The sequence below is a fragment of the Hermetia illucens genome, chromosome 6, assembly GCF_905115235.1.
Source record: "Hermetia illucens chromosome 6, iHerIll2.2.curated.20191125, whole genome shotgun sequence".
Taxonomy (NCBI): domain Eukaryota; kingdom Metazoa; phylum Arthropoda; class Insecta; order Diptera; family Stratiomyidae; genus Hermetia; species Hermetia illucens.
In genome coordinates, this window is record NC_051854.1 from 85119484 (window position 1) to 85145665 (window position 26182).

Below are 26182 nucleotides of genomic sequence, written 5' to 3' on the forward strand. Positions count from 1 at the left end.
CTTACCGTTGACTTTGATGTTCAGACCAACATTGGCAAGTGAATTCTCGTTAGTGCGAATTACGTGACCATACCATCGAAAACGCCCCATACGCAGTTTTTCCACGATTGGTGCAACCCCATTTCGGAAGTGATCAAAACGTGTCACGCCACCAGTGCAATGCAACATCTTCGTCTCCATTACCGGAAGACGCATTTCATAGTCTTTGATATTCGGCCAACCCTCAGAACTATAGAGAGCGGCAGACGGACGTTATTGCCGTAAATTTTAGATTTGAGACGTGCGTTGATACGTCGATTACAAAAAACACCAGTTGTAGAATGCCACTTCATTCAGGTCGCATTAATCCGTGAAGCAATTTCAAAACGCAGTTCTCCATTGGCTGATAACATTGACCCGAGATATTTAATTCGCTCAGTTCTGGGTAGGTTATTGGAGCTGACAGCACTGAGCAATTTAAATATCTCGAGTCAATGCTGTCAGCCAATGGAGAAGTACGTTATGCTTCTCACATAGGGAAATACAAAACCTTTTATACCTGAAGCGTCAAGCTTCCTGTTTCCCGACTTGTTGTACGATGAGTACAACCCCATATCGATCAAAGATGGCGTATTAGGCCACTGACCAAAGCATCATTTTTGTCTTCATAACCGCGAGGTGCAGTTAATTGTCAATGTACTACTTTTCGGCAGGCCACTATCACTAGCAGTGATGATGATCTTTAGGGTTGACCATCAAAAATTCTGTTTTATTCAGATTCAGTGGGAGACTGTGCTGTGTGAGGCGGCCATTTGCCTTTTGGGCAAGATAATTGTTTTCGAATTTCCGCTGGCTCACGCTGCTCTTAGGGCAGAGGTGAGGCAGCGTCTGATGAGTTGCCTCTGCCCTGGACGAAACCGTCAGTCAATTTTTGATTTTTTCGATTTTTAATAAAAGTGGCTAACTCATATTGTCCTCCACCTAAACTTGTTCACTTCGCTCTATGGGTATGCATCGGTGCTTTCTTCCTGCTTACTTCGATTCCGTATTTTTCCATTGCGAAGTGAATCCTTTTTTCTGCATTTAACGCAGTATCAGAATTTGTCCTCAAGTAATATTTAGCCTCCATCTTATTGCCCGGCATGCACAGTCGTAGCTGACATTCTTGGCGTATTCAAATTTTATATTTTTTGAGCGCCTAACCATCGCCGTCGCCTTGTATGGATGAATTGGATTTTGAAAACCACCCGCCTCAATTCATCGGTATACATACACTCTCCAATCTACAGTTACGTGTAGAGGGTGTCGTGGTTGCGGTTTCCCATCCTCTTGAGCGAATAACGAAGAAAAAACTCAATTTTACACTTAGATCAATACGTAGCTCGAACTCAGACTCTTTTAACAGGTTGTGAGTCAGCGTATTTATACATTTATTTTCTATTCCTTTCTCTTTCTTATTTCTGTTTACATAATGTCCTTAATTACTATCCTGGAAAAGCCAGTTATATATATCGCTAAAAAAACCCAGGATACATTCCTTTAATTACGGGTTTTACTCTCCCGACAAATTCGTGTAAAACCCTAATTATATTATTTGCTCGGTGTGTTTCGTAATATCGTATTGTGATCTTGTATCGGGTTCAGGTAAAAGGGTTTCCCGGGGGATATCCAACACGTGTGACGTAACTCTACGACCTGTCTTCTTTAGCCAGATCTTTTCAGTACTAGGGTCGGCCCTTGGATATACATATTTTATTGGCCGGAATCAATGAAGAACGGCTAGCCCTGTTAAAAATTCTAGAGTGAATATGAATATGCCGTACAAATGATGAAGAGAGGATCGCAATGGCCGAAAAAGCTATGACGAAAGAAGCGCATTCGTCCAGAAAAGTGGCGCAGCAGAAGAGGAGCAGCAATATATCGACTCGGGTGTACTTTTGTATGATTCCGGGGTAGCAAATTGATCAATTGTAAATGTTAAAACTTAATTTAAAAAAAAATATTACTAAACAAATAGTGAAAAAACTCACATTCATATTTTTTCAAACTGCGGATAGTTATTCTCAGGACTCGCTTTATAAATCTTATTGGGCTTTTTTTACTGGGATGTCTGACGTGACAATTTAAAAGAATATAATATTTGTGCCATTTCTGAGATTAACTATCCGCAATGGAACAGACCTGAATTTCGTGCGAAAACAATATCGAAAGACGGTTACTGAGGACATGATCTCTAAAGTGAATAGTGACTTAACCCTCATGAAGCACATAACTACTAGTGATGTGGACTGACGACACAACTAAAGCTGCAATGAGAAAATGATCAACCTATGTATAAAAGTTTCACTTTCCTCATTATTATGGTAAATATCCTCGGTCATGGTAATTTTGCGAGGAAGACCAGGCATATAAAAACTGTAGGATAGCTCTCATCATCGGATTATTTCCACAATAGAGGCGTGAAGAAATGCTATGCCGCTGGATTGAGAGGAGTGTACTTAACACCGATATAAATATCTTCGCGGGTTTCTATTTCCTTCTTTTTTTATGATTTCCACAAATGAATTGATCGAGTACCAAGCATTTATTTCAGAAGCATGGTAAAAGATAAAGGTAAACTTCTCATAAACGGGATAGATGGCCGATTTGTGGAGGCAATCGAACATCGGAACTGCCATATCAACTATAGATTTGGCAACATATCTGTGTACGTGCGCAGGGAAAGCCGAGGAAACGCTTCGGAGATGACATCGGGTGGAAAATCTACCGTTATCCCCGAAGGAATCTCAGAGGTCATAGAGCCGAAAAGGGCTGGATCAAGCAAACCTACTGCGCAGTGAAAAGGAGAAGCTGTACGTCTTACATACCGACATGCATTTTTGGACAATAACACATCGCACACAGAGATGCAAGAAAGAGAAACACCCTGGCTTTTTGGATGGTTGGAATGTTAGAGAGTTGGCAATTGAAGTACCAACAGGCGATCGTTATGAATACTACTCAAAGTTATCCACAGGGCGGGGTACTATCACCAATTATGTGGAGTATGGTATGGGACGAACTCTTAGAAAAGCTAAAAAATAATATAATACAAGCCCAAGGTTACGCTGACGATATTGTTTTAATCTGTAGGTGCAAATATAAGGATAAACTATGTGAAGCCAAGCTGGACTAAAAGTTACTAGCTGCGCATCAATCCAGCCAAAACCACCATAGTACCATTCACTACCAAGTGTAAACTTGATCACCCGAGAGAAATTAGGTTACATGGCAGGGAGATGAAACTAAGATTAACTCCACTCCATCTGCAAATACAGATGCAGATAAGTAGTATCAGTGAGGCAGGGAGCTGCCTAAATCGATGGAAGATTGACATTTTTCTAGGAGGTACCCCGATTTACTGATACCAAGGGAATCAAGGCACTTAAGTGCAATCAGGTGAAGTCCACACTGGTATGGCAGTGTCTTGAGATACTGTATACGTTGAACTCGTACAATAAGGTCTGGGTACTCTCGGGCTGGGCACCGGGTTAGAAGGCAATGAGGCAGTGGACGAGGAGGAGGAACGCATCTATACCCAATAGAATTCGTCTGTGGAATCGGAAATGAGTTCGCGGCTAAGACATTAAAAAAGAAGAGGAACGGCTGAATTATACTGGGCGAGCTTACCAGGAATGGAGCAGTCTAGGGTGCTTCTCGAGGGATTTGAACCCAAACGCAAAAAGCAATGCTTAAATCTCACCAAAAAAAGCCTTCGGATTATAGTGGAAATACTCATTGATCATTGCCAACCAAACTATCGTCTGGAGAAGCTAAGGTTCTGTGCGGAGTTTGACGAAACCTCTATAAACGTTCTGGGACAGTGTCCGGCACTTATACAAAGTAGGTCGAGGCACCTGGGATCATACTTAATATCGGAGAATTCCTGAAGACTTGTTTCACATACTATAATTAATAGGTACACAGCAACCAGCGAAAGGAGCACAATAGTTCTCTTAGGACACATTGCAACTCCCTTAACAGAATAATAATAATAATAGGCATTTACTAAAAAACATCTTTTTTTATTTCGAATAATATTACAATTTAATTTCTTTCGTTTTAGTTAGTTACAATATTTCAATGTCGATTAATATATTATTTTAAAGTATTTTTTATATATTCCATATTTCATTGTTTTCATATTTCTTCTCCTTTAGGATTTATCATTTCGTTTTTCTTTTGTATCATTTTTTACAAAGTTTTTTTTTTTAGTCTTGTGATTTTATACAACATTCCCATTTTTACTCATTTGCAAGTTTATTACTTATTGCACCAAATATGTATGTAAACGCTAATAATACTCGTAGGAATGAATTGATTCAAAATTATAAATCGAAGGTATATAATAAAAAAATGAGTAGACATGGATATTTGTTGAAACTAACAAGAAATAATTGAATTGACTCAACTTGAATGGTGCATATCGTGTCGTTAGATCATGAACATATGAAAAACGATTTTCTTGTCAATGCATTTAGAATTTTTGGTTACAATAAGTGTTTTTTTTTTATATTTTTCAGAAAGTCACAACCGTGCTGTTAGTTATCCGTCATTGTATAGGTCCATTCTGTGGCTTAGTGCCCATTATTTAGTCTGATGGCGTACATTCTAATGATTACTTAGTGATTACAATATTTGAGTTTTGCAAGATGATGATTCCTCTAGTTCGGTTGAGTAAGTCTTATCGAAACAGAATTAAGAGATCGACCAAATATATGTTTCGCTTCCACTGCAGCTCTTTTCTTTAAATAGTCATCTACTTTTATCATTTGGCAAAGTTAGGACCTTAGATTTTTGAAGACAAGGCTTACATTACAACACTTTACTAATTCGATTGTGTTGTGTTTTATGCGAGAAAAAAACCAATGCAAATAGGGAGAATCGTACCATCTATACTTTGAAGTGATGAGGGTTGTGCTAATCTCAAATAAGCTTGTTGGGGCGAACTTTATATTCATGAATCTTCGAATGTATCTTTCATGGCTGCAAATCTAGATATGGCATCATTACTTGCCAGAAAAGTATTCCTGATTCAATGAATATCGTAAATACTCAAAACATTAAATGAATTTGGGTAATTTTACTGAAACTAAAACCTTGAAGCAAGCCAAAGTTCTTGGCTAAAATTTCGCATACGCGAAAGTAAAAGCAACCATTACCAGAACTAAATAAGGTATAAAATTTGGTGAAAATGGTTAGACAATGTTTTGGAATTCGTTAATTCCAGAAGGATTGTGAAAGTCATGGGACTTTTTAAACCTTTATGAATACCTAAAAGCAGCAAATAAGGTCAAAAAAGGGTTTGAATATTACCGAACGGCATTTAAATTAAGAGATTCCCTAGTAATCGACCAATCCAACCAAAAAATTGTAACAATTGAATTTTTAACTGCAATTAAAACAGTTTTTAACTCATTTAACGGTCAATATCCTCTTAGAAAACACATCCGCTCTAGGGCCGTAATACAGAAAATATAAACACAATTTTAAGTGATTATGATAATTAAATCTTCATGATGGGCTGTGTTTTTAATGGGATAAGCTTAACAAAGGGATGAACAATTTTTAATCCTGAAAAATTCATTAAAAATCAACCAAATTTTACGCTAGATTAGAAGAAATGAATTAAAACATAAAATTGACACGGTTACACGCAGTTCAAAACATGAAGCACGCATCCCATTGATTCCTTTGTCGTTGCTATTATCCTATGCAAGTAAGAAGATCCGAGGGCGGTAAATAGATCAAAAGATACACAAGCACTCATGACATAAATGGACATCTAAACGAAGGACATGGCAATTTGGGCAGATTGAGAGATCAACTCTATATTCATATTGAAGCTACATAGTCGAATTAAGTTTAAACTTCGCATTCTGTCGATTGACCTCAATCGGAGGAATACAAACTGCTATTAATTGAAAATCGGATCCATGGGATGAAGATCATATTTACTTTCATACCGGAAGTTCGGCGCTTCAGGTATGAACAATTTTGTGTATTTCGTATTTGAGAATATTCCATTACATGACGATTCCATTTACACATAGCTAATAGATGATAGTGTTTATGAATTTAATGTCAGACTATTAATTTCAATGTGATACTAGCTTTCTATGCTGCCTTAGGGTATAGTAAACTCACACGAAATAGGCAAACTTGACACACTATAACTTATGTTAATAATAATATGATCCCTTTCAAACTCAAATGTTATGCCTTATATTGTGGTTTTTATGCTCCTGTAAAATGTGTCCATCCTAATGAATTTAAGGGAGGTTGTCCAATAATAAGCTATTTTCAACTTTATTTGAACAAAGATCGATGTAAGATGTATTTTGACGACTGGATTTTATATAGAGAATCTTCATATTTTTTCAGGTTTCCCGATTGGGCAGTCTGAGAATTTGTATTTTTGACCCATCACTCCCCTCTTCTGCAACCGGTGTCAAATTTGCGACCTGCTTCTTAAAGTACTAATCGAGACCTTTTATTTGATACTCCACATGGCCTTACTCTTCTTTGCTTGTTGGGGAACACCCCTTATACTTCATACAAAATCATTCCTTGAGAAAACTCAGGTCCGGGGTATAAATTATGCAAGCCTCCCTCGAAATTGTACAATCAATCCAACTTTGTTAAAGTCTCTATTCCAGGCTCCCAGAAAACTCCATGTACGGGGGAGAATTACCTATTCCACTCTTCTGTTGACGGATCTGCATACAAAGAATGTTCACTTACTTCGGGGTTCTTTAAAACGACACAACGGGAAAATTCATAGTCCGATAATTGAACCTAATCTCTTACTCAACAAACAAATTGAAAATATAAGCCACAGCGAAAAAGGGACCATAATATCAGGGAGGTGACTATCAATTACTTTTTATCTGTTGTGATATACATATGTATAGTGAATACACTTCCAAACTTTAATTTTAATCACAAAATAGATGTGGGATGATATCCGGATATATTTCCTTGCTCTTTTTTTTATTTTCAATATCGAGTTTCAGTCTAAGAACTTCTTACAACTTATATTATTCTTCTAGGCTTTCACCTGGCTAATAACGACAGCGGGATTTTCGCTTGAAACAGTCGACTTTTTATATTCTTTGTGATTGATTTTTTTCCTTTTAGATCTGAAGTTTTGTGATAAAAGTTAAAGAGATCATCGAATAATTCAAGAGACAAATTGGTTTGGAGAAAAAAATCTTAACACTGTTCAATTTTAACACAAGAACTTATCCATACTGTAGGTTACGAGATATTAAGGCCGGTATCAGAGGTAGTCCTCTTGTGCGCAATTGTTGCGTTAGCCGGACGGAATGGGTTAATCCTTGGAACAAATGCATCTATATTGGAGGAAATGATGTCGAAAAATTTGCTTGAAAATATGGAGTAGTTGCAATGCTCAAACTCCGACGACACGGAAAACCTGGAACATTTCTGTTGTCATTTATTAACCACTTTTTAATGAACCCATTCCTTTGTTTTTTTGTTGGTATCCTTTCAATTAAGAGGTTCAAAACGTTAATTGTGTCGAAAATTAACCAATGTAGATAATATTTATGTTTAAAAAAACATGTTTTTACGTCGAGTTAACGAATGACCCTCCTACTAGTTCTAGTTCCAATGTTTTAATCTATTGCTTAATAGCGTATTGATTTCTAAATTTTCACTTCACAACGATCCAACTGTAAAAGTAATTAAAATTCTGATTCTTTGAATCCATTCTGAGCTCGTTGTATCATTATACCACAAATACTTCACCAGTATTGGACGAACAAATCACTTCAAAATTTGGCATCTAGAATACTATGTATTTGAAAAGTGTGTTCTCCGGAAAATTAGAAAATCGAAAGGAGACGCATACTCCTTTAATAAACTTTTTTGTATCCGATTAACACCATACTGTTCTCCTTGACACACTGATAGAGATAAAAATCTAACTACAAAGATAAAATAGATTGTTTCTATCGGAACGGAATCAATTGAATATTTTGGATCAGTGAGACTTCCATGTTCCTACAAAATTTACATATTCAATGCTATGATAACTGATGATGAAATCTGCGAATATCGTCGTGTGTATGTGTACTTCCCCTAAATTATAAAGTTTTTTTGAAAAGTAGTTCTCAAAAGACAGCCAAGAGCAGTACTAATTTGGTGTTGTCATTAAATATATGATTGGTCACATGAACGGCAAACTACATTGCAATTCTATTAGTTTTTATATTTTTCCCATTTGTTTCAAGATAAAAATAATCGGATTTCCTTGTAACCGCACTGTTATCACTATTCTATTCTGACTTAACTCGTCCATCTATCAGTTATCAGTTGTCCGTGAATGTTTTCCCATTCTACAAACACTCGCGTCCATCATTGCTTTTTCAGTTTCAATTTCACTCTCTTTATCTTTATTCTAAATCATATAAAAATAGTTTTGTCTATATTTTTCTTATTACGTCTTGTTTGGGATTTTTCTTCCTTGATTGAAAACGTATGAGGATTTTCTTTTACACAATGAAAATTATTTCAAATAAATGATATGATACTGAGTAACGTTAAGTAGGTTTTCTTTATGCAGAATAAGTATATTGTATAAGGGCTAACAAGCAAATTTTTATGATATAAATAATAATTAAGAGAAAGTACTTTTACCTTAAAAGTAACTAAACATGTTTCTTATTTTATTGATTTGGAAGGCAATATATTGTAAGATTTTATAGTGTTTAACTGCATAGCGAATATTAAACATCCTGAAAATAGATTGAAATAGATTAGTAAGTTGAATAACTATAGCGTTCTAAATTCAATTAGTTTCTTTGTGATAATGGATGTGATAATGTTTGGGAAAAAATAAACAAAGAGGAAATTCGTTTTATTCTACAATTTTGTTTCAATAAACACATTACATCTATCAAGAGTAGGAAATCAATCCAAGGGCCAAGTTCCAAATGAAATATGAGCCCCGAATATGACATAATTTTCAACTTCTTTTGAAGGATGTATTTTGTATCTAGTAGAGAAGGCGTTGCTACTATCCTAATTTTTTTTTGTAACGTTGGTACACTCTTTACTCCAATCTGTCAATTCATTCTTTGTTTACAAGCCATTCAGTATCGACTGGCCCCAGTATTATTTTACAATGGAAAAAATTAAATATCTTGCAGCGATTGAATTCTTATTTTTGGGAGGTTTAAAAGGAAAGGACTCTTCATTTTCGATTAGTACAGTAGAAAGTTGGGTTGGTGAAATTAAACATGGTCGTACAAGCCTTGAAAACGATCCACCTCAAGGACGTCCAAAAACAGTAACAACACCAGAAATCGTAGAAAAAATCCAGTATATCGTATTGGAAAATCGTCGAGTGACTGAAAGAAATTTAATAGAAGCTCTAGGCATCTAATTGGGCAGTGTAAGCAATATTTTGACTGAAGTATTGGGTTTCAGAAAGCTGTACGCACAATGGGTGCCGCATTCGCTAACAATGGAAGAAAAACATATTCGAATGCAACTTTCTCAGCACCATTTAGAGCGTTTTCGAAAGGATAAAGTGGATTTTGCGGGCCGATTTATCACTATGAATGAGACCAGGTCTATCACCATGATCCTGAATCAAAACAAAAGGCAGAGGGTGGAGTGAACCTGGTTCTTCGGCTCCGAAATGAATTCGTGTCCAAAAATTGGCCAACAAGCTGTTAGCATCATTTTTAAGGTTTTGTGTAAAACAAAACCTTATTAAAATCGATTCAATGTCTGTCTGTCTGCCCGTCACACGCATTTTTCTCCAAAACGGCTAAACCGATCCGAACGAAATTTGGTGGACAGATGGGAACTATGAAATCCCACGCATACAGTGAGTGGCATAAATTTAGGTGGAGTTTAAAGGGGGGCTCCCCATACATGCAAAGGGAGGATTCAAAAATTTTTTTCACCGGATATAGTTGTGTAGGGTATCAAATGGAAGGTCTCGATTTGTACTTTCCGAAACTGATATTAGTTTTGGTATAAATTGCAAAGTGCGTGAGTAATAAGTCAAAATGTACGCACTTGAAGTGAGACAGGACTCATTTTCGGAAACTACCCAACCTAAAAATCCGGGAAAAATCAGGGTGATGCGCCTAGATGAAATCTAGGCCTCAAAATATGTCCCATTCCGATATCTGCTCAAATAAACTTACTAATAGTATATTACTACTTTTTAGAAATTTACTGAAAAACCTGCCTTAAATTCATCCTAGGACTTTAGGATGTAATCTTGAGACCTTTAAATCCACATCCAGCATATCAACCCACCATTGTTTTGGCCGGCTTTTTGGTTGCTTACCAGTGCTTTCGATGTTCTGACCAATACTGGTTGTTGAATTCTCGTTAGTGTGAATTACGTGACCACACCATCGAAAACGTCTCTCTTGCAGTTTTTCCACGATCGGTGCAAACCCGTTCGATCGCGGATATTCTCATTTCAGACGTAATCAAAACGTGTCACGCCACCAGTGCAATACAACATCTTCGTCCCCATTACCGCAAGATGCCGTTCATTGACCTTTATAGTCGGCCAATACTCAGAACTATAGAGAGCGGCAGACGGACGACATTGCAATAAATTTTAGATTTGGGACGTGCGCTGATACGTCGATCACAAAGAACACCAGTTGGGGATGCCACTTCATCCAGGTTGCGTTAATGTGTGAAATAATTTCATTACGCAGTTCTCCATTGGCAGATAGCATAGACTCGAGATATTTAAATCGCTGAGTTTTGGCAATGTCGGTAACCTGCCCTTCGAAATATTTAAATTGCTCAGTTCTGGCAATGGCAGTAACCTGCCCAGAACTGAACGATTTCAATATCTCGGGTCAATGCTAAAAGCCAATGGAGAACTACGTTATGCTCCTCACATAGGGAAACACAAAACCTTTTATACCTGAAGCGTCAAGCTTCCGGTTTCCCGACTTGTTTTGGGATGCTAAAGGTGCGAGCTTCCGATATTCGGACTTGTTATTCTTTTGTTTCTGTTTTCGTGGATGAAATTTTTAGAAAATTTTTGATTGATCTAAGCCATTTACTCAAGGGCAGTGAAATGAATAAAAGTTTTAAAAACAAAAGTGCGGTAAGTTGAAAAAAGAACTAGGTTTTTTTCCTTATCCTGTAAATATTCTTATTTTTTCCCGCATACAATCGTTTCGGAGACCACGTGCCTCCTTCCTCAGTGCTAGTACCTAATTCTGCATAGACCCTCTGTTATGGAAAAAATGGAGCATTTACTAACAGTGCTTATACGAATCCGCGGCGAATACCTTTAGGCTAGGCTGAACGTTAAGAAAAAGGGAGAATCCAATACCGTCGAATTCAATGAACTGGAGGTTGATTTAATCGATCCTAACCTTCCTTCAAGGAGCAGCCAGTTCTGATGTGAAAGCAGCCGAAAAATGGCCTTCCACGTTTAAGGATTTGATGAGCAATCCAAACTATCCCCACAAGCTGGTTTCCAATGAGGATTAAACAGGGTTGTTTTGGAAAAAAATACCTTCAGGTACTTTGATTCCTAAAGACGAACGCCAGGTCCCTGGATTCAAAGTAACTAAGGATCGACTGACAGTTCTTTCGAGAGGTAAAGCATTCGGAGAGTTTGAATTAAAACCTCTTTTGGTGTACCGCTAGCAAAATCCAAGAGCGATAAGAGTTCATAAACAAGTCGGAATACCCGAAGCAGGATGCTTCGGATATAAAGGCTTTCATCTTGGGTAAGAAATTTCTTACATTTTTCCATTCATATATAATTAAAAATTCTAAATATTCTCTGATATATCCAACTCCACATCCACATCCTAAACTTCTTAGATGGCAAAAAATTCATTTGAAATACAAAATTTTGACCTTCTATAACTTTGTTAGTAACAGTTGAATTTCCTTCAAACTTTCCAAAACTGTGTAATATATTATTACTTATAACGAAACTAAATAATTTTAGGATGATGTTAAAGGGGGTTTTTTGGGTATGCTAGAGCAAGCATCGGAATGGGATGCATTTTGAGGTGTAGATTTTATATAGGTTCATCATTGTGTACCATTTTTCACATTTTTCGGTTGGCTAGGTTCTGAGAACGAGACCTGTTCTACGTTTCTGGGAATACATTTTGAGCACTCACTCCCCTATGTTTCACCGAATATCAGAAATACGACTACTTTCGAAAAGTACTAATCAATCCTTTCATTTGGTACCCCACATGACCATATTCTGCGAAAAAAAAAGTTATTCTCATAAGAAAATGACAGTTTATGAACCAATTTTCGCTATTTCCGGAAGGTTTCCAAAAACGGCACTTCCGATGTCATGGGCCAGAATGATGTCGAAACAGAAAAGGTTATTGCAAATGCAGAATCAGATTACTTGATCAAAACTCGCGTAAAAAACAGGTAGATTCTTGGGAGTGAATCTACAAATTATTTCAAAATTACTCAAAACAATTGGAATGATTCCGAAACATGAAAATTAGGTGCCGTACGAGCTTAAGCCGAGATGTTTGTTTGGAGAGGGGAGGGAGGGGTTGCATTATAACTCGAGTAGAAAAATAGGATCACTGTAAACCCAAGCATCCACGGGAACCTTAATCAAAAAATTTTCGAAATTAACGCAGTGTGCTGCTCCTGTTGACCGGATTTGAGTTCGATATTTTCTGTGCACGTGTTTGTAACACATTTTGCAAGATGAAGATATAATTTCCAGGCCAGATACAACAACGCTAATCATAAGGATCATTATGGGAGACGTTTTATAAGTACGGCATGTAATCCGAGATCGAGAAAACTAGTTTTCAGCCGAAAATGTTCATGGTTTTCATTGATTATAATGATGTTATGCATCATGAATTCATGAATTTTCGAATACGCAAAGAACACCATCCAACAGCCACCGGACTCACCTGATTAGACTCCCTGCAATGTTCAATCGAATCAAAAAAGCACAACAGAAAACGCTTGCTCTACTTTCCTTCCATAAAAAATGTCTAGAATGGTGTTATTATATAAATAGGGTCACGGACGACACTGATATTTTTCTGCACTGCGTTTGAAATATTTTCTCCATTGAAAAATAAAGTTTTACTATTCTATTTAAATATTTTATTTCTCCGAGATTTTTATACAGCAGATTTGTGAACATGTAGAAAATTTTGGAATTTGTTTTGAATGCGGTTTTCACTTTACTTCAGACAGTTCGCCAAACTTCAATACTATGCACACTTTTGATTCTGGGTTTCCAGTTAGAGTGAAATTTTCTCTCAATTCCCGACTTTCTGCTTCTCAGTAAATAATAATAAGTTATTTAATCAGGGGCATATTGTTTGAAAGAAGTTTTTCTAAATACCCTGAGAGAAAGGAGAAAATAGACCAGAATTAATATTTCGAAAAACTGTCATTTGTTATTTTGGCCTAACATGTGGTTGACACGAACGCTTGCTGCTCCTTTGTACAAAAGGAGTTGTGCGCTACTGTTCGTTTTCTAGCTTTGTAAAAGTTAGCTATATAATATAATATAAATCGATAAATATTAAATTTAGGTGAAAGGGATGTCGTAAAAATCGTTATGGTGTCCATTGAAATATTGAGAAATTTGACTATTCAATATTATTCCGAACTATGCGATTTTTTTCTTGACTCTTGAGAGTGGTTCATCTTAATGAAATCAACATTACATTCATTGAACATTGAGAATTCGTGGGCACACATTTTGTACAAGGGAATCTTTCGTCCAAGAACTTTCGGCTGGCTTCTTGTAAAAAGCGGCCACCGTTTATTCAAACAAGAAATTAAAGATTGAATAATCGCCCATTTCAACCACGCAAGCAAAAGTAAAACAATGGCTGTGCAGTTCTGAATTCTGAATGGAGTTACGGTAGCTCTTTGCAGATGAGGTTCATGCTTTCTACGGAGTTTTCTTTTCTGGGTGAAATTATGTTAAGGTTGAAAGAAGGAAAAAATTGTCCAAAAGCAGTAAAACAACTCAAGTTGTTTTCAACTCATACGACCGAAGAATTGAGAAAACAAAATGCAATTCAATCAAAGCATTTTCATACTGGAAAAATATCCGAGAAATGTACTGCAAAACATCAAGGGTCGACCGGATGGACACATTGGTATATAATTCCTTATCTTGCAGTCATATTACAACCAAAGTTTAGCTTTCAACACATGCTAACTGCAAATGAAATATTTAATATGGAAATATGGACGGATATTGCAACGAAATGATTGTTTGTTCTCTAAATATTTGAAGTGTGTGAAATTATATAAATACTCCGCTATCTTTTAATCTTAAATAACTAACATATTCCATGGATATCCTTGATAACCAACTATAGTTAATGATGATGCATTTTCTTAACAAAATGGAGAAGCGAATGAATCCTTGTTATCTGTATCAACTATTTGGCATCTGATTTTTCACATAAACATATGTTAGGCTACATACTTACTGGTCTATTTAAAGTTTTTAACATGTCTAATTCATCCTGCTTTAATTTAACCACGGTGCGCCACTTTGATTCCTGCTCTTGGGCTTGTAGTTCTAAATTTTTTAGTGTGTTCTCCTAGAAATAAGAAAGATCAACATTAGCAAGAAACCAACTCAACCAAACTATATCGACACTCACTGTATTTATTACTACGCTTTTTAATTCTGCTACTTGCGCTCGCAGTTGAGCATTCTCTAAAATAACATCGTTACTATTGCCATTATTGCTATGCACTTTATGATTATTTATTGATTCATTATGGTTACTAGATGTGTTATAGTGATCGTTAGGTGATTTGTTTACAACATTGTTGAGTTCTACTTGTTGCTTAAGTTGCTGTTCACTATGTTTACTTAGCTCAGCTTGATGCTTTTTAACGATTTCGTTAATGTGTGTCGATATTACTTGTTCGATCCATTGGTCGAACGACAAAGACAGGGCCGAACCCGCCGAAGATGCCACTGCATCAGGAAATAGGCGTTGTAATAATTCCCTTAATCTATCTTCGTGGCTAGATGAGTTGGTGATTGGTGGAACAGGTTGCTGAAATGATAGATAATTTAATTATAATTTGGAATAGCAGCGAATTTCAAGATTCTTTAAAGCCGAAAAAGCATTGTAATTCTAACCAAAAATACAACAAACAAATTTATCAACAAAAATACTAATCTAGGATAAGTAGACGGAACACAATGTATAAAATATAAATTAGTTTACATGCAGGGCATATTCATTATATAATGTAACTAGTTGTATAAGGAATCGACTGAATGTCATAGCGCGTTCGAACCGCTTGACTTCACAACATGCCAAGTTCAATCTACTTCAAGCAGTGATAGATAAGTGTGACTCTGAGACAAAACGACAAACGAAAGAATGTACAAGTCTGGTGGTTGTCTTTTTCGACACGACGAGTGTGACCTATAAATGCAATGGCGTTTGTTCTCGCAAGATTAAGGAAACAAACAAAAGGATCCCCGTAACCCAGAACCCCATCATGACAATGTTACCAGCCAACCTGTTCTGCGCGTTTTGCAAATCCCTGGTAACGCTGCCCCAGTCCCCTCAGATGTTTGCTTGGAACTAGGTTCCAGACTATGCTTTCTTGGGCACATGCATCGTGTGAATGCACGAGGGAATAACTCCAATAATTTCTAACCGTCATAACTAACATCCTGTACAAATTTTTACGATACACTTGTCACGTGCCTGCTGACGATTACATAATCATTGCCGGCGACCTTAATGGTCATGTGGGTGAAAAGGCAGACGGTAACAAGTGCCATGGGGGAAAGGGGTTCGGATCGCGCAATGAAGGTGGCGAGCGTATAATCGATTTTGCGGACACTCATGACCTTGTACTTATGAATACATGGTTCATTAAACGATTGTCTCATCTTCCCACATTTTATAGTGGGAACAATAAAACGCAAATCGACTATATTCTCATAAGACGCCAACATTTTACCACTGTCACTGATTGCAAAGTCGTTCCCTATGAGACCATCGCACCTCAACATCGGCCGTTGATTGCCGTCCTGCGAATTAAGCCACCGATAAAACAGCGTGAGGAACGCACTGGCTCGCCGCGCATTAAATGGTGGCGATTTGGTGAGAAGAAAGAAGAAACGGTCTCACTCATACGATTGCCAACCATTACGAATGTGGAAGAATCATGGAACCAAATGAAAGACACGATCCACAAAGCGGCCTCTGCAACCCTCGGGGTCACCAAGCCGGGTAAGCGGTACATCAACCGAGATACTTGGCTTTGGAATGATGATGTTGAAATGAAGGTCCGTGAAAACAAACGCCTCTACCACAAATTTCTCGACGCCTGCTAATTGGCAAATTTATAAGAATGCCAACCGGGAAGCAAAGAAAGCGGTCGCTGTCACCCGAGCGAACCATTTCAAAAATCTTTACGATAAACTGGACACTCGGGATGGCGAGAGAGATCTGTATCGACTTGCTAAAAGCCGTGATGAACGCATACAGGATATCGAACACTTCTGTTGTGTTAATTACAAGAACGGTACTTTGCTTACCAACCGTCGAGCCGCAACGGATAGGTGGCGAGAATACTTCGAGCAGATTTCAACTGAAGAATTTGCTCATCCTCCACTTCCATAATCATTGCCGACATTTGGAGCAGTTCCACCAGTCAGCGCAACTGAAGTCGAGGAGGCAATAAAACAAATGAAATCGGGGAAAGCAACAGGACCTGACGACATCGCATCTGAGCTCTGGAAAGCGAAGAGCTGGGACCCAACACTATGGCTCAGTGAATTCTTTAACCGGGTTATTCAGGAAGGAAGAACACCATCTGACTGGCAAGAAAGTACCACTGTTCCAATATGGAAAAAGAAAGGTAGCCCAGCAGAATGTTCAAATTACCGTCCGATCCGGTTACTTTCCCATACCATGAACATTTTTGAAAGCATTCTTGACAACTGTATTCGCGAAATCGTTGAAATAACCGTGAATCAAGCCGGATTTGTCAAGAACTGCGGAACTACTGACGCAATACACGCTGCGCGGTTACTCATGGAGAAACACTGTGAGAAGCATCGCTCTCTTTACATTGCCTTTCTGGATCTAGAGAAAGCGTTTGACCGTGTACCACACGAACTCATCTGGTATGCTTTACGACAACACTTCGTGCCAGAAGAACTCATGCGCTGGGTTCAATTGCTCTACCACGATCCGAAAAGTAAAGTTCGAAGTATGGTGGGTTTATCAAAACTGCTTCGTGTCTCTGTTGATGTTCATCAAGGAAGGGCCCTCTCACCACTCCTCTTTGTCCTTGTTATGGACACCGTCACACGGGATATCCAACGTCCAGCGCCCTACACACTGCTTTATGCAGATGATGTTTTCCTAGCATCTGATAGCAAAAATGATCTCGAGCAACTTGTTCAAAAATGGAATGATCGCCTCATGCAACACGATCTCAGATTGAATTTAAACAAAGCTGAATTTTTGACGACCGATCCCCATGAAAGAGGCACAATCACTGTCAGCGGCAATGATCTGCCCAGAACTGAGCGATTTAAATACCTCGGGTCAACGCTATCAGCCAATGGAGAACTGCGTTATGAAATTGCTTCACGCATTAACGCAACCTGGATGAAGTGGCGTTCCACAACTGGTGTCCTTTGTGATCGACGTATCAACGAACGTCTCAAATCTAAAATTTACCGCAATGTCGTCCGTCCAGTCGTTCTCTATGATTCTGAGTGTTGGCCGACCATAAAAGACAATGAACGGCGTCTTGCGGTAATGGAGACGAAGATGCAACGTTGAACTAGTGGCGTCACACGTTTAGATCACATCCGAAATGAGGATATCCGCGATCGTTATGGGGTTGCACCGATCGTGGAAAAGTTGCGAGAGAGGCGTCTTCGATGGTATGGTCACGCAATTCGTGCAAACGAGAATTCACTTGATTGGTCTGAACATCGTCGTCGATGGTAAACGATCAAAAGGCAGACCTAAGCAACGGTGGCTTGATACGCTGGATGGGGATTTGAAAGCCTCGAGATTGCACCCAGATCAGGCATCCGATAGAGCCAAATGACGAAGCCGATCACGACGAGCCGACCCCGCTTGTGAACGGGACAAAGGCTGAAGAAAGGCCTCTTCAATGTTTGTATTTTTATCTAACTCGAACCAGCCATATGCAATCGGGCTTTGTTTTGTAAAGTTTTGGTATAGTAAGTATGGAAAGAATTAGAAAGATAGAAAGCTGATGATAATTTATATGCTCTTGGTTCAAAAAAACATTTGCGACCTCTGAAAATGTTTAATGGGGCTCTGTTAGTCAAATAAAATTACTCCCGATCCTCCGCATCCATCTAATAAAATCATCCAGCCAACTCCCTATTGTCTGCTAGAGGATATTAAAGCTGAGTTGAATCTAGTGTAAGAAATATTCTTTGTAATGGCCTGTCTGGAAATTGATCGACGTGTTGAATATTTACGAATTTCTGGACTTAATTTGTAGTTAGATTCGAATTTTCCCAAAAGACTACTTTACTCTCATATTTATTGACTTGTTCATTTGTATATTTGTGATAACCTGGGTCAGTTAATTCAAGATTAGTATGCCAATCTCATTAGAAAAAACGAATACTGAGCTTATGTATCACAATACCTTTAGCATATTGCAATAAACATCAACTTCACCTCATTTCTATCCGAGAGTATTCATTTTAAAAAAATTGTTATATTTCAGTTCTCTTGTTCTAAAAAGCATAATCTTAGGGACCTAACAAACAACATGCGTAGTAAAACAAAAAATAAATGAAAAATTAAAAACAACTTACAACTACATTATTAAAATTTTTGTTAACAGCTTTTGTTTCGGCCTTTTGTAATGCTTCAACCAATTTCCAATTCTTCGTGCGCAAATCCTAGGCGCCATAAAAAAAGCAAAAGAAAAGAAAAAAATAAAATGGAAATTAGATGAAATGCATCAACATTTACTGACATTTTCTGGCATATTCATTTGTTGCAAGATATTATTACATACTTGAATGGTTACGATTTATACATAAAAGTCATACTACTTCAAATTAAAAAGCGTAGGCGGAGTGATTTTGGGAAGAATGTTGCTACTAGCAATAATCTGTACATCCGTTCTAGTTGTATAGGTTTTTGTGAAGCCGTTTTATATTATATCCATTACGAAGCGACCAAGGACATATCCTCGGAAATCACTCAGAAATTTAATATTGACATTGAAACATCGAGTAATGCTGCAATATGGTCATACGGGGAAACAAGTTATGCAGGAAACTATGACATTTTGGGAAACCAATTTTGTAAAGATAAAAATCAACCGCATGCACATTTACAACTTCTACGCTCCTCCCGGTGTAGCGATAGCGTAATATGAGAAAATATTGCCATTTGCTTTTAGGCGCAAGGGTCCTAGCGCTAAAATAATTTCTGGTGATCTCAATAAGGGGGTCAGTGAGTGTCGTGAAGTTGAGGAGCAAAAAGAGGCAAATCCTACTTGTAGACTTTGTGGAACTAGTCATGGAACAAGCCTATTTTGGGGCATGACCACCTTCCGAAGAAGTGACTTGAAAGTGCTTCTGTAGCAAGAGCATCTTTAGCTGATTCGCTATGACGTTTTATAACAATACGTTTCTGGTTGTTTTACTATAAATGGAAGTGAAAATCTGGCATTGATGATTCTCTAAAATCGTATACGAATTCCACAACGCTATAATTCCGAAACGTTGTCTGCTCTACACCAGGAAATTGAATTACTAATAAAACCTGAAACCAGAACCATACAGTACTCCCTGTACAGACTTTAAGCTATTATAGCTTCTTTGGCTGCAACTAAAAGCAGTATATACGGCGATGAAGATCCAAAAGTCTATGTACAACTACGCTGGAGCAGTGAGGTAATGCGCTATAAATAGCTATAACTTCGAACCTAATGCTCCGATCATTATGAAATTTGAGAATATTCTTGAGATAATGTACTTAAAAAATATGCAATAATTTTTTTTCAGAAGTGTATATAACCCCTTATTATTATTATTATTCTGTTAAGGGAAAGTCGCACCGCGTCCTTGAAGAACTATTGTGCCCCTTTTACTGGTTATAGTGTACCTGTTGATCATAGTATCTCAAGCAGGCATGTAACCGTTAGGAACTTTAGTATGTTCCCCACTTCCAGAAGTTTCAGCTTTGCATCTGGTATTAAGTGTTCTCCCAGATGTATCGACCTACTTTCCACAAGTGCCGGACACTGTCCCAGGACGTGCATAGAGGTTTCGTCCTCCTCCTCACAGAACCTGCAGGCAATGTCCGTAGATATCCCTAGCTTCCCTAGGTGGTAGTTCAGCCGACAATGACCAGTGAGAATTCCCACTATGATTCGAAGGTTCTTTTTGTGCCTGGGTTCGTATCCGCCAATTAGCACCCTGGACTGCTCCATCCCTGGTAGGCCCTCCCAATATAGTTCCCTCAACCGTTTCTTAGATTCATAGCCATGAAACCGTTTCCGATTCCACAGAAGGGTTCTGGCCCGTGTAAAGGCATCCCTGCTCCCTTCTTGGCTAGTTCATCCGCTGCCTCATTGCCTTCCAGCCCAGCATGGCCTGGAACCCAAAGTATCCAGACCTTGTTGGACGAGCCGAGTGTATTCAGTCTCTCAAGGCATTCCCATACCAGTTTAAGAGTTCACCTGGTTGGACCTAAGTGCCTTGATCGCTGCTTGGCTATCGGTGAGAATAGCTATGTTCTGCCCCCTGTAGTTTCTTTGCAGATTAAAGGAGGCACATTTGTCTATGGCGTAAATTTCCGCCTGGAATATGCTAGTGTACCTGCCCATTGGCTCAAAGTACATTTTCCTTGGACCAATGACATCGGCACCCGCTCCCTCTGCTGTGAGGGATCCGTCAGTGTACCAAGTAATCAGTTGCTGGTTTAAGCCGTATGTCGCAGCCACGCTCTCCCAGTTTGCCTTGTTACTCCAACGTGTTTCAAACTTCTTATCGAAGTGAAACCTCGTTGTCATGTTGTCCCTCGGTATCAGTAATTCGGGATACCGCCTAGAAAGGATATCAATCTACCTTCGATTTAGGCAGCTCCCCGCCTCACTCATGCTACCGGCCATCCTGAATATTGATCTCCTTGTCTGCATCTGTATGTGCAGATGGAGAGGGGTTAATCCCAGAAGGACCTCCAGGGATGCCGTTGGGCATGTCCTCATTGCCCCACTGATACACACGCAAGCCAGCCTTTGGAGCTTATGTAATTCCCTGGCTTGTGTGCTGAGTTGGGTTCTTTCTGTCCAGATTACCGCTCCATAGGTAATCATTGGTCTTACTATTGCAGTATATATCCAAAGTAGTATCTTCGGGCTGCAACCCCATTTTTTTCCTGCTATGGATCTGCAAGTCATCAGAGCCCTCGTGGCTTTCCGACATGTGTCTTCCAGAGTAATTTTTGGTCTAGCGTGATTCCCAAATATTTGACCTCTGTTTCTCGTTTCACCTCCATATCATGTAATGTTATGGCTTTCAGGTGATCCAGCTTACGCCTCCTAGTGAATGGTACTATGGTGGTTTTGGTTGGGTTGATCCGCAGTCCCACCTTCCTGTACCAGGCACTAGTAACCCTTAATCCAGTTTGGATTCTATCACATAGGGTATCTTCATATTTACCCCTACAGATTAGAACAATGTCGTCCGCGTAGCCCTGGACTTGTATTCCAGTATTAGTTAACACGTCCAGGAGTTCATCCACTACCATACTCCACATCAGCGGTGATAGTACTCCACCCTATGGACAGCCTTGAGTGGTGTTCATGATAATAGAATTTGTACCTGTTTGTACCTCTATTTGTCTGCTTTCTAGCATTTTGTCCATCCAGAGTGCCAGGGTGTTTCCCACTCCTTTGCGGCTCAGGGCATCCTGTATCTCTGTGTGCGATGTGTTGTCGAATGCTCCTTCGATATCCAAAAACGCGCACAGTGCAATTTCTTTTGTTTCTATGGCGTCCCGTAGTACCTCTGTAAGCTGATACAGAGCAGTTTCAGTTGACCTTCCTGCCCGGTAAGCGTGTTGACAGTGATGTAAGGGATTACGCTTTAGAACGTTAGTTCTAATATAGTTGTCTATGACCTTCTCCACCGTTTTGAGTACGAACGATGTTAGGCAGATTGGTCTGAAAGATTTAGAGTGAAAAGGATCCTTTTTACCCGCCTTCGGAATAAAGACCACTTTTGCCCGTCTCCATGCCCTTGGTATGTAACCCAGTGCTACGCTCCCCCTTACCACCCTCAGAAGAGACTCTAAGATAATTCCTAGGCCTCTCTGGATAAGTGCTGGGAAAATGCCATCTGCTAGAGATTTCATTGGTTGAAAGGTTCCCACTGCCCATCTTAGCCTAGCTTCTGAGCATACCTCTTTTGCTAGTTTCCAGCTCTCTTTCCTTCCCCTTTTATTCGTTGTTGGGGTGTCAGGCAGATTATTGTCGCCTGCCGCCGAGGGGTAGGACCCCGGGAAATGAGTTCTGAGAAGCAGGTGTACCCTGTCCTCCTCATTCTCGGTGAATGTCCCATCTTCCTTTTTCAGGCAGACAGAGGATATTCCCCCGTCTTTGGCTACAGCCTTGTACAGCCTGGTTGCTTCTGTGATCTGTTCAATCCCTTCACAGAATTCCCTAAAGCTGTTCCGTTTCGCTTCCCTGATGGCGTTGCTATACGCAGTCAGTGCATTTTTATACCTCCGCCAGTCCCCGGTTCGTTTTGCCCGGTTAAAGAGTTTTCGTACCTCCGTTCTCATTCTGGCTCAGTTCCTGTTCCACCATGGTACATCCCTTGATGACTTGACTGTCTTGGTCGGACAGCTGGCCTCATATGCGTCAATGACGATTGTGTTGAGGTCTTCCACCACCGTTTCTAATTCTAATTCGCTCCTGATGTCACCGCCCCCTTACCCCTTACTTGTACATACGATAAACCGTATAATTTTTTTAAGTATTGCTAAAGAAAATGGGGACTAAACAGCTTCTTTTCGACGACGTTTTCTTTTTCAAATGCCAGACCAATTCTAAATTTTTTCGACTCCACGTATGCATAACTAGAGAAGTACATAGGATTTTTGCGATATGTCGATTAACGCAACGGCGTTCTTAAAAGAATTAAAAATTTTCGATAAAAGCCGAAGAAAAAAAAAACTATGCAATGTATCGCACAATCATATCTATTTCCATGCGCAATGTACCACAAATATAAATATACAGTTAAAATTACAAGTCAATCGGTCAACATATGTTCAAGTAGGATTTCGGACACCTTCAAAAATGTAGTTTCAGAAAATACACCTCTCAAATTTTCACTATGTTCGCATCAGAATAAGATGGGTTCGGCCAAAATAGAAGTGTTTAGATACATTTTCCCACCTTAGTCCTTTGAGAATGTTATTCTCAAAATGTTACGGCATCTTTTCAGAAAAAGAAAAATGTTCGTTATTTCTACAGTGGCCTAACCCCTTAAGTTAGGACTGAGCAAGAATACTTTTAAGCGAACACAAATCTATGAGCACTTCCTAAAAAATTAATCGCTAAGGTACATATTTAAAATAATAACTCTTATTCCGCAACAGGAGAATAAACTGCAAGAAGTTCAGTGGAACATCTTGATAAATTCAATCAATAACCGAAGACAGCAACCGATATGTGAACGTTAGTGTTCAGTCCCAATTGATATTGATTCATGCATGGTGGAGGGATTGTTTCCGTCCAGTAGAAAGTTCAGAAACTGGGTTTACTATCAAAATCTCGAAAAACACCTGTTGTACCCACTTCTAATCTGTCTTTCATTCACTCCGCTCCGAGAGTAAAATGTAAGGTGCAGAAGTATGAAATTACTAAGAAGGGGTTTAAGTCAGCAACGGAAAGTCATTGTAGGCACCATCAATGGATTCATTTTCAGACCATGATCAGCCATGATTCAAGCTTAACCGAGTAATAGATAGGTGCAAATCTAGGTGACCATGCGATTTCAGTTATTTTAGCGATTCAGAGCGATGCTTCAAATGCATGAATGTGCTCGAGCAATTAGGCTCCACTAAACGGTTTGATTAGATATAGCATAAACGACATGAGATTGCAGCCCATTTATAGTGCCATAAATTTCTTCCAGGACTTAATTGAGAACTAAATATTCATTATCAAAAGACGAAAAGCAAGCCCCTCATTTATACCTTCAAGCACAAAATCGGCAATTGTATTACATTGACTAATTTCTCATAGAATCATCCATGTCGCAAGTAAAGACAACACTTTACCAGACACCTCTTCTCAAATATAAAGTAAGTCGAGTTTACAACGATGATGTGCTCTAAAAAATCCTAGGACTAGATACGAATGCAATCTGCAGAAGCTTTTTATTTGGCTTGGATTTTCAGATTCGGACCAGAAACTATAGTTCAAGGCATTGTCTTTTAAAGCCCCATCGAACATTGCGGATTTTCAGAAACGCGCATCAAAAGCTTACCACTCTACAGGTAACGATATTTCAAAGTGATGAGTTTTACTTGCCCGACGCAAGGAAAAACTTCAAACACTGCATTGCCAGCTCGTTGTGTTGCTTTTGTTGGATTATGAGCTCGCGCGGCAAACATTCATGCACGATATGTCCAACACGTTCTTTTGATATCTGTAAAGCCTCAGTTATCTCGATCCACGTCACTTTGCGATAATCCAAAATTATTTTGTGGACTTTTTTAATGTATTCGTCGGTAACAGCCTCATTTGGGGCGTCCACTGTGTGCATCGTCCTCGATTCTCATTTCGCCTCATTTAAACTTAGCAACCCATTTCTTAATGGTTAATTTTCTTGGTGTAGTCCGAACAGTGTTTATTAGGCCAAACTTCGGCTTCAACCGTATTTTTTCGCCACAAAGCAATGCTTTATTAGCACACACAATTTCCTTTTATAGCTCGCCTGGCATGCATTTCCAAACTCCAGCTCCGCCGTTCACATCAGTTTATCTTACACGATGAGAGGCTTAGAGTGTAATAAATTCATACGAAATACACAATTTTGACCTGTTATAACTTTGTTAATAATGGTTTGATTTTCTTCAAACTTTCCAAAATTGTGTATTATATTATTAGTTATAACGTTATCAAATTGTACTTTTAGGATAAACTGAAAGGGGGTTTCGCGTAAATTTCTAAAATATGGTAATATGCTGACTTTATTTGAGCAAATATCGACATTGGATGCATTTTGAGGTCTAGATTTCGTTCGGATGCCTCCACATGATCATATTCGGTGAAAAAAATGTTACCCCCCTCCGTATGTATCTCCCCCCCTTAAACCAACTTCAAATGATGGATTTTTTCTTCACACAAAATCTAAACAAATCTGGAAACCGGAAGCTAGACGCTTCAGGTATGAAAGGTTTTATGTATTTCTTTTATAAAGAGGTTTGAGTATGCATTTAAAAATATCCACTTTCAAGTAGTATTGACATTCATAGTCTCGAATTTGCACAGAAGCGACAGCTTTGACCTAGTATATCTTTGTTAATAATAGTGCGATTTTCACCAAATTTTGCACAACCACGCTCTATGCTGTAGCCTATATTGTTGCAAAAGTTCGTTCTAGGATGAACTTAAGGGGGGTTTTCCTGTAAACTATTAAAAATTATAATAATATTTACTTTATTTGAACAGGTATCGTATGGAGGGTATTTCGGAGCCTAGGCGGTTTGGTAGTTTCTGAGAATGGGTTCGTTAAAAAAATGATCATTTTTAACCCCTCGCATTCTCCAGCTTTCTAACAAATCTCAAAACTAAGATTGGCTTCGAAAAGTACTAGGCCTTTCATTTGATACCCAATATGACTATATTTGATGAAAAAAATGTACACCCTCCTTTTGCATGTATGGGGACCCCCTCCTAAATTCGATGTAAAAGGATGTAACTCACCCACCTCCCCCACCTTTCTACCAAATTTGGTGTCAATCGCTACAACCGTCTCGGAGAAAAATGCGCGTGACGGGCGGACAGACAGTAAACCGATTTTAATAAGGTTTTGTGTTTACACAAAACCTCAAAAAGGAAGTTGACAGAACTGATTTTAGGACAACAGAGGATTTTG

General features: G+C 38.7%; 1 protein-coding gene across 3 annotated transcripts in view; it reads right to left on the minus strand.

Moving 5' to 3' along the window:
* Window positions 1–4022: 4022 nt before the first annotated feature.
* Window positions 4023–26182, minus strand: part of LOC119660584 (ribosome-binding protein 1) — a 35814-nt gene continuing 13654 nt past the window's right edge. Inside the window, exons 3-6 of one of the 3 annotated variants that reach the window (XM_038069239.1) lie at window positions 18869–18955; window positions 14679–15083; window positions 14502–14615; window positions 4023–8780 (exon numbers count right to left, since the gene is read on the minus strand). In XM_038069239.1, the coding sequence (XP_037925167.1) occupies window positions 8772–8780; window positions 14502–14615; window positions 14679–15083; window positions 18869–18955 (615 nt within the window). In that variant the 3' untranslated portion in view covers window positions 4023–8771. Of the gene's footprint in view, window positions 8781–13147; window positions 13395–14501; window positions 14616–14678; window positions 15084–18868; window positions 18956–26182 lie in introns of those variants that run through there. The other 2 variants (XM_038069240.1, XM_038069241.1) reach the window with 2 other exon arrangements.